This window comes from Mixophyes fleayi, chromosome 3 (assembly GCF_038048845.1).
Source record: "Mixophyes fleayi isolate aMixFle1 chromosome 3, aMixFle1.hap1, whole genome shotgun sequence".
Classification (NCBI taxonomy): Eukaryota; Metazoa; Chordata; class Amphibia; order Anura; family Limnodynastidae; genus Mixophyes; species Mixophyes fleayi.
Window position 1 is genome coordinate 264124998 of NC_134404.1, and position 17982 is coordinate 264142979.

General features: G+C 37.9%; 1 protein-coding gene across 1 annotated transcript in view; it reads right to left on the reverse strand.

Annotated features, from left to right (window-relative positions):
• Positions 1-17982, reverse strand: part of KIF26B (kinesin family member 26B) — a 328166-nt gene that overhangs the window by 120171 nt on the left and 190013 nt on the right. Inside the window, exon 5 of the mRNA XM_075203552.1 lies at positions 2079-2262. Coding sequence (XP_075059653.1) covers positions 2079-2262 — 184 coding nt within the window. The remainder of the gene's footprint in view (positions 1-2078; positions 2263-17982) is intronic.

The window sequence follows — 17982 nt, forward strand, 5'->3', positions numbered from 1 at the left end:
TAAAGTTTCTTCCTGGGTTATTGGGGAGTTAAGGTTGCCTCATTAAACAATTTGGGAAGATTACAGGAGAATAAATAATAATCCCTGTGAGCAACCACAGACTTGGGTAAATTGTAAAGCTTACTATAGAAATGTCAAAATTCGTCCAATTTTTTGGGGGGTCAAGGGTAAGTTGGCTCTGTGGTGTCCATGGAGACGCGATTGCTTTACTGATATCAAAGTCTGGTGGCCCTTTTTTAAAAATATTTTTTGTTTAATTCTGGAAGTAAATTTTGAGCCAACAAAGTGACAATCCATACGGCAGTGAAATATATATGGAGCAGAATATCAACTATATTCTATAGCCCCGTCATTGGTAAGCTGCCAGGTGTCAACTAACAAGTGTTCCCTAAGAATTGAAGCAAATTTCTTAACAGTGTCATGGTTAAATTCCTTTAATAGGATACCAGGTTTTCAGGATTTTTCAGGATCCAAAATTAAGTTGAGCTCTCCTTCCAGGACCACATGCCACCTTTCATGAAGATATATTTGTTTAAACAACAAGAAGAGAAAAGAAAGCTGACTGTTGCTTGATGTGTAGCAGGCAATTAGCGAAAGTTGGAGGCTCACTAGGGAGCCTACATGATTAAAAATATTCCTTCAGGGTCAGAGAAGATGTGGGCAACAGTGAAGGGGACCCTACTTTGTATTCGAATTGTAATGGCTTTGTGAAAAAAAGTCTTTACTTCAAAGCAAAGTGTTAAGGGGAGCAAGACAAGTCTCCGGCAGCAAAACAATGTTATAGTGACCCCATTTTAGTTGAGCCAACAGGACATAATGTTTCTTTGAAAAGTTGAGTTTGCTGACATTAACACAACCTACTTTATTCTAAAAAGGGTGCATAGCCTAATGCAGTGGATCTCAGTTCGAGGCACCCTTATGGTCTCCATTACTTTTTTAAGGCACCCCTAAACCAAAATAGTTACCAAGTGGTCCCCCGCCTTGCTTACCACCGGCTCTGGTCGCGGCACCCCTGTGAGATCGCCACAGCACCCCACGGAGCCGCGGCGCACAGTTTGGGAACCACTGGCCTAATGGATCGACACATGGGTGATGAGACATTGTTAACTGGATTATGGTGTGGTCTGGATGGCTCTCGAATGTGAATTTTTATCAAGTATAGTAATGGTTAAGAGCATTCCATTGGTCTATTGGGTACAAAAAATTCTTCCCAACCCTGCCACACCCAGAAGCAATATATTACTATGAGTTGTAGCTGATGAGTAGGAGCCCAGCTCATCTTTACAGACCTGCAAACAATGTATGAAGTTGGGTTCTAAAATATTTCATTGAGAAGTAGGGAATATAATAAATAAATAAAAGGCTGCATTTGCAGGAAAAAATACTTTATTTTTTATAGAATTATTATTTCAAAATAATAATTTCTCTATTTCCAAACAATAAGAATCTCTCCTGTATATCTCACACAGTAAAAAAGGGTACACTCTGCAGCCAAGGAGTGGCCAATGTGATATATTGAATTTAAAATATATCATAGCTTCCAGCATGACTTATGTAGCCTGCTTTTGTAAACTATTTCAAACCATTTTACTGAAATAAGAAAGAAAATTTTGCACATTTTCCCTGTGAAATTGGACCATAGTGTTCCCAGTCCTAACCTAACCATCAATACATTAGAATGAATGGAGCATCTATTTACACTAAATTCTGTGAAATGCGATTTAAAAAAATATAGTGGAATAGTGAAGCTAAAGTGATACTAGAAGATTGTATAGCTGGAAGTTCGCTCCTCAGTGCAACAGACTGTTGCCGCAACCGTAATATAGATTAAAGGTATACACTCATGTCTGTGATAAATATAATCAAATCTACATTTATTTATAAAAAAGTATATTCAATCATATAAATTGCATTAGAATAATACAAAGCAGTGTAGTTCAGAAACTTTTAATGACTTCCCATATAAAAAAAACGGGTTTCATTTAAAAATTGTAATATTAAGGAGGTTTTATGGTTTATTGCAAGCTCCATTAGGATTTGGTTTTAATTAATTGCTTATCATGCCCAAATGCACTTACCTTTCCTAGTCCAGGAGTGTCTTTCACTTTGTTAACTGCCCTTAGTAAACATGGTGGTGCAGGAGGGGGACAGGTCTGTAGAATTCCGCAGAAGCTTGTGGAGAAAAGTGGGGGCTCAGACACCAATAAAGGAGCTGTCCTCTGCTTCTTCTTTTTGGAGGACAGATTTAATTTCTCAGCAGCCCTGTAAGAACCAATACGAGAAGTTACAAAGTGAACTTGTCAAGTCTGGTACAACAGTTACATAGTGTTCATAGCGCTTATATTACTCCATGCTGATACACTGTAGTGAATGGTGAATTGCTCCGTACTGACACTTCAATGTGTCAGTACTGAGCTATTTAAATCCAGTGCAAATTAGCGTTTTTCTAGCTGACAAAGTGCCCATCTCACACCAAGGCTTTTGGGGGGAGCAACATTTTTGGGGTTGCAAAATTGTGACAGGGACAGGTATAAACTGAAATTTTGTTTTAAAATATTAGCGAATAGCTGTAGTAAGGTTTTAATCTTGACATATTCCCATGGTAAGACTGAAGACAAGGAGACATCCTTGGGTGGGTGCTTGAGGTTAAGCAAGTAGTTGAGATAAGGATGGCGACAGCCCCCTCCACCTTCACCCTCATTAGCGCTAGTTCATACCTCAGTTCTGTTGCACAATTCTGATTTTATTGGAAACGAAATGAGTGACAAAGATTGCTGATACCCTTTTAAAAAGAAAATAGCTGAGTTTCAAAAGCATAGGAACATAAACAGTGGTGGTGGGGGATGAAGGAATTCAATTACAATCGCCTGGTGTGGAAGAGCACTACAAGCGTATTAGCCCAGGGCAGCCTGAACCCTTAAGCAGACCCTGCCCTCAACATTCACAGCTATATGCACGTCTGCAGGTATGATCTGCTTAAACATTCTCAGTGCAACTTTAAGTCATGAATTTGTGCCAGTATCAAACATTTATTTTAGTAAAAGTGGAATTTTTATTCACCTTTTTTTTAAAAAGAGTAAGCAGGTAAGCGGCTTTGTTCTATAATGTTTTTTTGAACTCAAACATTTACATTTGACATTTTCTTACCTAAGCAGATACAATGAAGAAGCTGAATAAGTCATATTTTTATTTTAAAATCCAAAGGTATTTTGTCTTTTTTTCGACAGCACTAACCTTTTGTATGGCATTTAAAACTTGATACCTCTGATTCAACATTTGCAACTCATGGCAAGCTTCTACTATTATATGTGTCAGCAACATATTATATCCGCTTATAAAACCGAGCAAGAGACATGTCATGTGACATCTGTGGTTACCCCACCTATTTTTCAACTAAAATAACCTTGACTGAACTGGTGTTATAAAAACAGAAATATATCTTATTTCTATTTTTTTAATCAATAACTGTCAGTAGATAATAAGATTATTTGAAAAGCATTGTTATTCCTTTTTCTGCAGCTTGGTGGTTAGGATACCACTGCAAGTTGGCATTGCAGTGGGAACATTTGAATTCTCTGATTGGCCCATTTCATCTCCTGCTTATCTGTGTGCCTCCAGTTTTGAAGAGAACAGAAAAGTACTGTAACATTGTTTAAACATCTGAAAACTCATAGGACCTCATTTACAAAGCACAATGAATGCACAGCGAGAAGCTTGGCTTTGCACACAGATGGCACGCCTGGCACATATCAAGGTGCACGCCTTCTGTCCACCTCCTACCACTTTAGTAATACCCTTTTCATTAAATAAAACATTCAGCTTCATTTATGGCTTAAATTAATCACTAGCGTGAGGGGACATAGGAAATGTTTTTATTACATGTGATACATTTTTGTGTGTGAAGCTTTCATTTACATTGGGTAAAGTGCAAATAGAAATGTGCAACTCCACTGAAGTCCAACTGGATGTCCCATTAAAAGTAATGGACAAGAATGTCTCCACCAGCTCAGAGCCATGCACCCCTCCATACAGCAAGGAATTGGCCAAACTATAAGCCCTCTTTACCCCTTTATCAAATTCCTATAGTCTCGCACTTCTACAGGAAATCTAATATATACATGGCTCCGCAAAACTGGGAGCACCAAGACTCCATAACTGCATTCAACTTACAGGTAATATGTTAAAAACTTTAATATATTCTTTATCAGTCATGTGATGTGAATACAAATGACAGTCTTTTTCAAGTGAATTTAACATAAATTGTTTAATTCAGCCAAGGCTAATTCAAATGGAAGATCGATGGTAAAAGAGGAGCAGAATGTCTCCTGCGTGAAATGAGGAACAGAGACTGTGATAACGTCTAGCAACCAGTAACCATGTAATAATGTATGTAATGCACCTTCAAGGTAATGTAGGACTAAAAATGATATGGTGTATATTTATCATGTGACAGCAACATTTAAATTTAGACAATTATCTTTAATATTTAGGTGAGATTTCTGTTGGGGCTTTGTCATGTTGGTTTAGTTGTCTTTAGGGCAGGGCAGAAAACAATGGTGGGCAATGATGAAATTATGTATGAATACTATGGGATTGGACAGAGCCATATATGTACAAACATCTAGGCACCATTTCAGCATGCACTGTCTAGTGCATGGGCCAACTCTCAAAAGAGCAGAGTGGGAGGGGGCACTGCCATGCCCCTGCTCCCACTATCGTTCCTCTATTTCTAACCTCTTTTTAGTGAGATGGCAGATATATTTTAAACATTAAGGTTCACCTATGTGGAAATATTACGTAATGCTGGGTGGGACACTTAGCTTAGGATAGCCGGATGTCCACAGTGGTGTGGCAAAAGACTTGGCAGGCTTGTGTTGATGGGTCAATACAAACACAGGATCATTCAAATAATCATTAATAATATAAATGTAAAATTGATATAGTTATTTTCCCCATCTCTTTAGTTGATTACTGCTCTATAGTAATTAAATAATTGTATTATTAATTAGTATTTTTTATCATCCTGCTCCTATATTCAACCACTACCATTGGTCCCTGAAGTATTTTGTCCATGCTATGCTAGAAATTCGAGGAAATCCATACCTTACAGCTGCTGCCTTTTGGTGAGTGCAATCTTAAAACACTGCTGCACATTCAGGTAGAAGACATGTACATGGCTCCCTCTGAATGATTCCAGACTATGGAGCATTAGGCTGAGCAGTGACATGTTCTGAATCAATCTGAGGCTGGAGGTTCAGCACAACCAGGAACACGATTGGGTTTAATTTAGCAACAGACAGTATTAGCAATATGTAAATTTTCTGGCTGAGTCACTACAGGGTGATTCAAAAGTCGCAGTACACCCTTTTATTTCAAAAACTCTACAGGAAATTGGGAAACCTGAATACTCCAGTAAGGTATAAGTGACGTGGTCTATCTTTTATGGTATGTACCAAACATGGGCGCCATCTTGAAATTGGCCAATCGGCCCAATTCCTGTAGAGTTTTTGAAATAAAAGGGTGTACTGCGACTTTTGAATCACCCTGTAGATTGACTGGGGTAGCATGGTATAGATCTGTGGAGGAATAGGCCAGAGCCATATGCAGCTGTCTGCCAGCTGTACGATATGTTGAATGCCAACTGGTCCCCAAGCATAGTGTTTTCTGCTGTCCTATACTCCTGCTCAAGCTATCTGTCTCCCCCAGCACCTCAGTCACTTGAATGTTGTGACACTTGGTGCACTGAAAGAACTGAACAACAGAAGTAGAGAAGTAAAGGGAGATTTATACAATAGCGAAAGAAACTACAAATCTATTGTGTACCAATAGACTGCAACAATAGGACTAACTAAGAGGGTGTAAAATGTACAAGATGTGTAAAGAAAAAAGTAAAAGTCAGATCAAGCAATGCTGCTGTACTGTCCAGGCAGCTATATTCACAGCTACCATCACAAGGCACAGAACGCTTACACTCGTTTACCCCCAGTGCAATCCATGAAGAATGAGTGTTAGAGGAGCTGTATGAATCAATGAGAAGGAATGGGTGCTTGGAGAAATATCAATAATGCTCCCTAGAGTCCTTTGCTTCTCTTTGATTCTGCATCATACCCAATTGTGTGGCACACACATCTAGCTCTCCAGCTGGAATTCTGGTTCTCTCATTGAACAAGGGAATAATTTATCATTTGGATTAGTGTTTGGACTACATATTGATATTGTGGTAGTGATGGCTTTAACACTATCTAGTGTATTTACAGAGTGGCTGTAAGTCTACAGATGTGTGACATTTGTTGATGTTTGCTGATTGGTTTCTTTATGTTTCATGTACTGTGATTGGTCTGATTCTTCAGTGGGCATTATTTGCTCTGTGTACTTTTTGTGAATTTGTAGTATGTCGCAAATGTATTTGCTAACAGAAAATCTCTAAAATTCAGGCAACCACGTTCCAGTGAAATACTCCAAAAAAATGCCGTATGTGAACAAATTGCAACATTGCTGGCAAAAGGGTCTCTTCTCAGAAGGTCTGATGTCTAAAATTCCTGGAACACAGCATATGTCATACAAATGATTATTGAACAAATTAACTTAAAGCATTGTAGTGAAATTAATTCTGGCTGATATCAATAATTATTGTAATAGATGAGAAAAAACAGATGCACATGTTTAGAAGTTTGTGAGTCCAGAATTTGCCAATTACTGACCAGATTGCCTAGTTAATAACTCACCAGCAGTGAGCAAACTGTTTCAAAATGTTTAGTATAAGTCAAAACCTAACTCTCAATTTCAGGTGTCTTTCCCTCTCCCCTTTTATTTCTGTACGCTTATTTGAAATGCTTGCAAAACTTAATAAAAACTTCTTCAGCTAAAAAAAACAACAACTCTCAAGAGACAAAGGAAATAAGGCATAATATGTTGAATTAAAACTTACTGTCATTCACTACTGTAGGACAGTAACACAATAGAAAGTCTCTGGCAACTTTGGACACATTGAAGAATGTCTTCCTGAAAATTACATTGCCACTTGCATTAATAGCCTGATTCTAAATTGCCACCATGCATATTTTATGACGTTATGAAATTAAATTTGTACTTCAGTACTGACGGGACCAAATTATTACAAATGCTGAAAGCACAAAGAAATAAAACACGCTGGCAGAAGAAAAGGGTGTGCTTTTTTATCATCTGCATAATACAAAGTAATTGCTAATATTTACAAAATAAAAATAGCAAATTTTCAACGCAGACCTTTAAGGATAACCATATTTTGAAGTTGGCGTCATTCTGCTACACAACACGTCCATTGTTAAAGGGCAAATATTCAAATGTGATCAGAAAAGCAACAAGATCACATGTACAGCTTGAACGGATCAGATGTCGAATTATTTGGCCCCAATTTATATTTTTTATATTTTGGGAACTATATGATGGGCCAAATTGCTCAGATCCAGTTGCTATCAGGTGTTGGGCCAACCAGATAGTAATGGAAAGGTGCCCCTTAGTGTCGCCTTCCATTTCCATTTAGGTCAATAACGTTATATGCGCACCAATCAAATTGTATTTAGGATCGTCCGTCACCCACTGTGTGTGGCTAACACGATATATGGATAATAGGACTAGACTAATCAATGCAAGATCAAAATGGTAATTAAAATAAGAGAAATTCCAGTATAAACACATTCTCATTGCAGAGCTGATCAGTCATGGCTGCTGCTATCAGTTTTGACTTATAGAGCCACCTTGCAGTTTTAGTGGACTTATTTAGTTGCTACACATCATTATCTCCTGACCCGTGCTGCTTAGCTCTATTACTGACAACAATCTAGTAAGTTCTAAATAAATAATTTTCTTGTTTATTCAATACATCAAATCTTCCTTCTCAAATGCACACTAAATAATTTGCCTGGGACAAGACTTACTTTCTGCTGTATCACTGGTACACCACACCGATGATGAAACCTTATTATAACTGTTAATTGGCCTCTGTTTGCTACCAGGCAGACATTACACTCTTGATCTGGGGTTTTGTCCCAGTGTATTACAGTATTTTGTGTTTAGGAACAAAAAGACCATTTATCTTGGGCCCCCAGCCCAAGAGTGTCTCACTGGACAATACTTTCCAATCATGTTCTAATTCGCTATAACTGCATTTGAATATGTGAGCAATTGGTTTATTTTAAAAAGAATGTTTAAAATAGATATAAAAATATTTTAATGGTCAATTCAGCAATCCTACGTTTTTTTTCTCATAAACAGAATTTCACAATTATTTTGTGTTGGGGTTATTGTGATCCTTGTTATTTAACTGAGCAGTCAACCAGTGAAAATCTCTCAAACAGCATCACATCCAAAATACAATTCAAAGTGAAGATACATCTTCTATTACACTGTTATATCCACTGGGGAGTCAAGTTATATGTGAGATGTAGAATATCCAACACAATGTGAGCACAAGCTGCTGCTTTCAGTCACAATGACCAATGCCCTGAGATGCTACTGTCACATTCATTTTGTTTGAAACAAATTAGTATGCCAGACATGACTGTAAAAAGTCTGCACAAAGAAAAACAAGTAGGATGTGGATATGTTTTTTTTTTTTTCAATTTGTCCTGCACACACTTGCATAGACCCTATAAATTACAGATGACATATGTAGGAATCCGGTTAAAAATAAACCTCATGAAAGCCTTCCTGGTACAATTTTAAGCTGTTTATAAATGTTTAATTTTGTAGTAGCTCTGATTATTTTTTTATTATTTACTTAAAATCTAAAGACAGATATTCCCTCAAGCAGAGTTTATAATTGGTATACTCACATATCGGTTAATCCATCTTTACTGACATCTTAAGTTAGTTCTTTCCTTCATATTGCTGGAGAAAATATTATTATAGCTTCTTTAAATGTAAGGTCCCGTCCTTGTGCCTTGTGTGCAATGGAAAAGCTGTAAAACTCCACACAGAGCTGAACACTTCAGAGATATTTGCCATTATATATCCTAGGATTCCAGATTTGCCTCCTGATGTAACTTCCATATGAAATATCCTCCTAAAGCTATTGTTTCCCAGTCAGGGATGGTGACAGAGCTGAACACCATACAGTTGTACTATCTGATTGAATTAAAGGGAGAAGCCAGGGTGGTTAAAGACTAGAAGCCATCAAGCTCTCGCTTCTCTTCATTCTGAGAATATGAAATTTGACTGAGAGTCTGAGAGAAAAGCACGGACAGCAGCTATTAATATATCTGTTACTCTCCTCAGTCTCTTTTTCCTTTCCTAGGTTTTCTACCTCTTTTGTGTCAGTAAAGGCACTGGTAGAGCTGACTACCAATAGCTATATAAATATTATGCACAGCTCAGTATTATTCTAAACAACACAAATATGAGCTGCCTGTATGTACGCCAGAATCTGGCAGGGCCATAACTAGGGCTGTGCGACAAGGGCAACCGCCCAGAGAGCAACGCTGAAGGGGGGTACAATTTAGGAATATTTTAGGTTCATTTGGTTAAAATTGAGGGCTAGGGGGGCGGCATTTGTCTTTCTCGCCCCCAGGTGCTAGAATTCTAAGTTACGGCTCTGCCTGGCCCCTTCCACTTGCCAATTTACATAGTTCAATTTACACATGCTCCTAATTTACAGCAGAAACATCTTTATATAGAGAGCTGAGATTTCCAGAAATACAGAGCCGAGTTATTAAGGAAAGCAAAGCAAAAAAAAAAGGAGTAAATTTGATCCTGGACAAACCATGTTACAATGCAAGGGGTGCAAGTTAGTTTATTATTTTGCACATAAGAAAAATATTAGCTGTTTTTTCATGTAGCACACAAATACTTGGTAGCTTAATTTTTACACATTTGAAGTTGATCTAGGACATGCCTTATCCCAACTATAAATCTGTCCTCACATTTTAAATTTACCTCTCCCTCCAATGCAACATGGTTTTGTCAAGGTGCAAATTTACTCCTTTTTTATGTTTTACTCTCCCTAAGGCCCTGTATTTCTAAAAAGTCAAGGAATCTCAGCCACTGGAAATCTCTGCTGTCTACATAAAGATGTTCTGTTGTAAATTAGGGGAGCATGTGTAAATTAAACTATGCAAATTGGCAAGTGGGAGGGGCCAATTTCTGGAATACATACAGACAGCTCATATTTGTGTTGTTTAGAATAATATTGAGCTGAGGCCCTCAGTCTTCCTTGGCCATCGTATTGGCTCTGTGCCTATACCAATGGCACACTTCTAACCATATAACCCTGGTAGCCCGTATGACTAATGTGGTATCGGGCATAGTGTAGGCAAGCCTGGGGTCCAGAATAAAATATTTGGCTCCAAAAGTCTCCTCTATATGGCTGGAATGCAGAAAGTATATAGAATAAAGACTGTAGGATAATAAAAAAGTAAACAGATAAAACTAGATCAGATATTTAATTAGATTTCTATATACATACCTCCAACTGTCCCAATTTGAGGACTCTGGGAAAGTCGGAAGGTATGTCCCACTGACAGTTGCTCTGCACAGAGCAGCGGTGAACTGGTGGTTGCCACTGGTGTGCGCAGCATTCAAAGGATACTCTTAGGCGTTGGGAGTGGGACGAGGAGTGCCTCAGTGCAACGGAAATGCTGGACACGCCTCCTGGGGACCACTTCCTCTCTATCTATCTATCTATCTATCTATCTATCTATCTTTTAAAACAAATGTGAAAATGTCTAGCATAACATAATAGAAGTTAGCAGACCCATTACTTCATATTATTCTTTTTTTAGCTGTTACTATCATTTTCAAATCATAATTGTTTTAAACACCTCTAATAAATGGAGACCCCAGAATAGAAAGTAAGAGATTGATGCCGACACATAACTAAGCAGAAATAATATATCTGTATACAGAGAGGTAATAAATCTTTTATAAGTGTGGCCAAATAGATTATTATGAAAAATGTCAGCAGTACCATTTGCATCAAAATCAAATATACAAAACGTCACACCACTGGCATAATAAAAAAAGAAATCAAAACTTTATATCTCTAGTCTTTGATGTATTTTAAAAACTATGAGTATGATTCAGTATATTAAGACAGAAAAGTTTGCGGCTATTTGGAATTGGATTACCAAAAAAACTACACACTGACTCTTAACTAGAGATGGGCGGGCTTGATTCCCGAGATCGGAACCCGCCCGAATTTTGCCTATCTGAGTACTGAGCCAGGAAGGCTCGGTACTCTCCCGCCCGTTCGGAAGTGAAATCGAGGCAAAACGTCATCGTGACGTCGTCGGATGTCGGTTCTCGCGATATTTGAAATGCATAAATACCAGCCTCCACAGCGATCCATCGCCATTTGACAGAGGGAGAGAGCAGGGTTAGGCCACAGGCTGTATTGGAGCAGGGACAGAGCAATAATTGTATTCCTTATTCTTTCAATTATTATTGAAATTCTGCTACCAATTCTTATAGCGATTGTTAGAGCAGGAAGAGAGGAGGATAGAGGAGGCATTTTTTGGAATATTTTGCACTACAAGTGCTTTGGGGTGTCCCATATTCCCCAGTGTGAAACAATTTTTCTGGCTGCAAAAAGTCATATCTAGCAGCAGTATCTATTGAATATTTTGCACTACAAGTGCTTTGGGGTGTCCCATATTCCCCAGTGTGAAACAATTTTTCTGGCTGCAAAAAGTCATATTTAGCAGCACTATTTATTGAATATTTTGCACAACAAGTGCTTTGGGGTGTCCCATATTCCCCAGTGTGAAACAATAATTTTTCTGGCTGCAAAAAGTCATATTTAGCAGCACTATCTATTGAATATTTTGCACTACAAGTGCTTTGGGCTCATTAAAATGGATTCAAAGCAGTCCACATCTGAGCAGGATCAGGAAGCAGGTGCTGGCACCAGTCCTGATGGTAGTCTTCCCTGTACATCATCTGGTAAAGCCTATAGTCTTTTTAAATCAGGGAAAAAAATACACCCAAAAAAAATATATATACTTATAAGTATAAGTATAAGTGTAGGGTGCAATCTACCCCCAAATAGGAAAGGGACTTGGGGCATTTCTATATCACGTACAGTCTTAAAGGCTGCCGTTTTGTCAATTTCCCGATAAGGGTAGGGTGTCATACACAGGGGGCACCAAACTGCATTTGTCCATTTCTATTTATATTGTACAGTCTATACCGGCTGAATTTTTTCTATTTAACTACAAGTGGAGGCGGGGTCTGATACAGACTGACACCAAACTGCCTTTGTCCATTTCTATTTATATTGTACAGTCTATGCAGGCTGCTTCTTTTCTATTTAACTACAAGTGGAGGGGGGGGAGCTATACATACAGCCACCAAACTACCTTTGTCCATTTCATTTTATATTGTACAGTCTATAGCGGCCGTTTTTGTTCTATTTTACTACAAGTGGAGGGGGGCCTATAGAGACAGAAACCAAACTGCCTTTGTCCATTTCTTTATATATTTAACTATAAGTGTAGGTTGTAATATACACCCAAAGATGATGGCTGCATTGCAGGTTTGTGTGCAGAATAAGGACAGCCTACGAGGGATTAAACAGTTTTTTCCATAATTGATTAGCTTTAGAATTACCTTACTTATCAAAGAAACAGGTGAAGCACTAAATTAGGTTAATTTAGACCAAAAAATATTGATTTTTAAACAAAATTGCAAAACAAAACCAAACAAAACCAAAACACGCAAGGGCGGTTTTGCCAAAACAAAAACAAAAACAAAAACCAAAACCCGAAGATAATCCAGATCCAAAACCAAAACCAAAACACGGGGGTCAGTGACCATCTCTACTCTTAACTTCTCCCCTGCCATTAATTCCCCCCTTTCCAATGTTTTCCCATTGCCTTTGTATTTACTGCTCATAACTCTACCATTATTGTACTTCAATGTCTTTGCCATTGTACTGATCAATTATAATATTGCTTTGCCATAGTGTTGTCTTGCTTTACATTGCCACTGTCATAATATCCAGAATTCTACACCACCTATGCCCAGGTCCGTCATGTCCTGCAGGCCCCTGCACATTGTAGGCCTTTGCACCATTGTGGATGATGCCCAAATAGGTCCTGCACCAGCATGACCCCTTCTAAGCCTATCTATATCATAACCTCTTGCAGACTTCTGCACCATAATGAACCGCACTATGCCTATTGTTTTCATTTGCTCCATTTGTCTCTTATTATCCCCTCCCTTTAGAATTTAATCTCTCACCAACCAATCAGATTCTAGTTGTCATTTATTTAGTGAAAGCTACAATCTGATTGTTTGCTATAGGCAACATCTCCAGTTTTCAAACCCGCCGGAAACTCACAGCTTGATACATTTACCCCAAGGTCTCATGTCTGCCCGCTCTTCATCCCTGTTTTGTCTTGCACTGAATTGTTTTGTATGCCATGCAGTTTGTTCTGTTAATTGAATCTATGCATTTATTATTCTGCTTATGTGTACACATTGCTCTTATCTGTATGAACTTCTGCAATTTTGTTGTATGTTCTGACCCCCTATGTATAGCGCTGCACAAGTCTTGTGGTGCTGCAGGAGCTTTGGAATCATTTAACTATGTTGTGTGTGCTTCAAATCAGGTGCTGATCAATTAGCAAAACAAGCCAAATGTAAATGTAAGTCACAACATATTATTTATGAAAAAGACAGAGTGCAATAGTACAATATTATATAGTACGATCACAGTGATTAGTGCGCCTACATTAAATATATAAAATAATAATATATATATTAAGGGAGCTTATCTGGTAGAGTTGTCACTACTAGCCAATTTATACTTCCAGGAGCCAGCTGTTATGTAGTCCCTCAGGGGTGGTGATCCAGGAGGGGTGTAGCTCATAGAGTGGCAGACGCTTTCTCTGAGCATCTCCTACTCCAGCACTAGCCTTGCACCAATTCAGGAGGGACTGAATCTGCATTTGCCACACAAACACACACATCTATGTCTGTATGGTTGACCTAGAATACTAGAAGTGACTAACAGAATAACAAATTATGCAGCTTATTAAATTTTGTTTGAAATGTAATTAATGTAACTAGGTTTTATCTGAAATCTTCAACACAATGCTTCCCCACCCAAGTTTAGCTCTAGTGGCTCACAACCTTTTGATGTTGTGTCACACCTGCGCACACACCTTCAATTATCATTAAAGTATACAAAAACAACAACTGAAGCAAGTATTGGCTGAATTTTTCAATATTCAATAAAAATATAATTTCATCGCCTATTTCCAATTCAAAAAATATTCAAAGCAATTTCCCAATTTCTTTTTTGTCTGCATTTGATTAGGACCTATTCCTTTCTGAGTCTGAGAAAGGACATTTCCACCAGGTCTATCAGGTGGTATAATATGATAGTAAACAAATGTACAATCAGTCTAATTGTGGATATGAGTCAGGCAAAGTAAACTGCTCCTAAAAATAGCAATAATGTGACAATCTGGTCTACATATGAGAACACCTTAGAATGTGTTTTAAAATCTTTAAAATACAAAATATCTCCTGTCGTGATTATATATCAGTCTGAACTTTCTTTATCAACCTCATTTGTTCTTGTTCTTTTTCTGTGTATGATTTATTTCTTTTAGATGAGTAGTTGTACTGACTGTACGGCTCTGCAGATTTTTGTGGACCCTTGTAAAAAATGATAATGATGAAGATTGTCACGATTATAACCTAATCAGGACAACTAATGTGGCTTGCAGGGGAGGGCTGGCAAATTTTAACATGGGAGGCAAGACTGGACTCAGCAGACTATTAGGAACATTTTAAAGAAAAAAAATGCACGTGGCCCAGTGACCCAGCCCAAGGTAGCCCACTATAAGACCACCCCCTGCCCCCAAGACCCTGGTGGTTTGACCCACCTTTCCCTACATGAAAATTGGAAGAAGTAATGTAATGTTTAATTGTATTGTCAGCATAGTATGCTGGTGTATTTTATTGTAAATTTAAAAAAGTGTATTGATTTCTGTATTATGCCTACAGCATAGTGAAGTTCACACTGAAACAGGAAATCACTTGTAAATTAGCATCCAGCCTGAGCCAGGTAGGGGGATGTTGTTACATTGACTACTGCATTCTTTTACTAGCAAGGAGTTTCTGTGTGTCTGAGTGTGTGTGTTAGAAATAATAAGTAAACTTTCCCAATGATGATACATGCAGATTTGGGAATCCCAGGTTACTGTAAATTGTATTTAAATCCCATTTTAGATAATGCATTTGTTCCTTTGGCTAGAGCTACCCCTCTGATGCTAACCATCAATATGTAATATCCCTGTGTTGAACGCTCTCCTGATGGAAGAGGCAAGGTTTTTCCACTTTCAAAGCCGCGGGGGCATGATCAAAAAATCCTTGCCCAATTGGAACAGTCAACTCTAGTCCTGATTGGTTGGCTCCGTGCAGTCTACCCTCTCTCCCAGATTGTCCACCCTGTTCAAATGTATAGCAGGATTGATGCAGTATTTCAAATGCTTATTTGAATTTATGGCAGGGGAGAGATTGGTTTTGGCTCTACATAAAGAGCACATATTGCTGTATTGTGTCTGTACATTCCTGTATGCCATCTGGGTTTATCATCCCTACCACACATATGAGCAATAAGCACTACTCTTCTTACCATCAAAGAGGTGCGCCAGCTGCTATACACAACACCCAAAAGTGAGCCATTCTAGGTGCAGGGGAAGGAGCCTGTTGGTGACAGCAACAACTGTCCAACAGCTGAGGCTCAGCTGGCACTTAGAGTCAGTGAGTGTCTGCTGAGTAAGTAGCAATAACAGGAGTGGTCATAACAGCAGGTTACTGACGGTAAAGGGAACTCCAAGACAAATCAAGAAGTATGCAGATTACCTGTCACAATTCTGAAATAATATGTTAATGTTGTCATGATCTATCATAATATCTGAATTTAGTCTAGACAAAATGTAAATGACTGTGTACAAACAAAGAAGAGGATCAAAAAAGCAGGTGATTGACAATGGACAGCAAGGACGTGTAATGTACCCTTTGTTATTACCTAGTTAAGAGTTCAAAGGACCCTAAAAAGTTGGCTAAAATCTTTTGGTTAATCCAAGTCCAGTAAATTCACCTTATAGGAAGCATTTTTTTTTATGCATAACTGACTACTCATCCCAATATAAATGGTTTTAACAGGTAAATTCATTGTATACCAGTGAACCCAGGGGGGTAGCTAGGATACATCTACATCAAAGACCAGCACAAAAATTGGCATTATGTGAGTTTTTCTATTTCTGCAATTCTCCTTATTATTTTTAAATAAACAGTTTTGAATTATGTTCCTGTATGTTAATTTGCTATATTGTTTTGAATAACAATGTTGCCATATTAAATTTCGTTTAATAACATTCTGCCTTTGTGTTCTTAACAAATTAATGTGCTATTTAAACTTAGTCATTTTATAAACTCTACATATGTGAACTACAGGGGGTTGTTGGGAAACAATAACTCTGGCTGATTCTAGTGCAGGAAATAACAAAGGCTTCCTATAAGAGTACCAGCTCTTGAAACAAACCTTAGTAGTGCAAGTTTTGAGTTAGTTGAGTTATAGGGAACATGTCATACAAACAGAGGGGATCTAATCATTTTTACATAAACCAGGTGTTTGTCTTGTAATTAACCCTTGGTCACACACGATCATATGGTGTGTGTGTGTGTGTGTGTGTAAAAACTAGATTTAAAATTACATGAAAGTAAACCCTTTGAGATGTGTAGTGGAATATGGCCTACCAAACAAATAATCAACTAAATCTACAAGTAGATACAGAAAAATACTTGTGAATTAAACAAACCACACAAGAGGGAGTGAAACCTGTGTTCCACACAGCATAACTTCAGTATAATATCATACTCTCCCAATTGTATATTTATATAACACCAACAGCATTTACTACGCATTAGTGCTGTTCATTGTTAATATAAAGATGTATAATACAGACAGAGCAATCAGGTATAAATATGTCACTTTTGAATTATGCCTTTATATTTGGAACATTTTTGTGATGTCAATGTAGAGAAATGTTTCACAACTTCAAAGGGAAAGTTGTTATAAACATTACTATATAAATTGTGAGGCTGGGGGCATGTTAATTTATTTTTTATGTGAGTATCATTGAATCATGATCCTTTCAAGACTTTACTAAAGCTGACTCATTTTAAATCTATAACATTAACAAGAATATAGTGTACATTACTTTGCTTGACACTTTTAATATAGCCATTTAAAATAAAGTTAAGGGAGTTACAGTTTATCAATGTCTAAAAACATTCAGCACACTATTATAAAACTGGGAAAGCCTAATAACTTGTACTTAATAAAGCTATAAAGTTACTCAGGGTTTACATGATGCACCTTCTGATGGAACTATAGACTTTACCTTGATTCACCCACTATAATACATTAATGTTGGTTACATCGAAGTATATGTCTTTCATTCCTTCAGCCACTTTACTTTCCTTGAAGCAGCTACTTTATATTAACTCTTAGGGGGGTATTCAATTGACGGCGGGATCGCCGAAAATCCCGCGCTCTAAAAATATTACAGTTAATACGGTAAAGCTGCGCGTAAATACCATTAATACGGTAATCCTGCGCGGGAAAACCGCTACTCGCTGCAGCTCAGGGAGCCGCGAGCTGAAATCCAGCGAGATATTACCGTATTAACGGTAATATTTTTAGAGCGCGGGATTATCCCGCGCTCAAGGAATATTACCGTTAATACGGTAATTACTCGCTGGATTTCAGGAGCTGCGTGCTGAAATTCAGCGAGTAAATTACCGTATTAACGGTTTTCCCGCGCAGGATTACCGTATTAACGGTAATATTCTTTGAGCGCGGGATTTTCGGCGATCCCGCAGTCAATTGAATACCCCTAACATTTACTGGAATAAAGTTGAAAGTGACAGGCATTCACTTGAGTGACAGTAATCAGAAATGATCAATCGTAAAATTAGATATTGTTC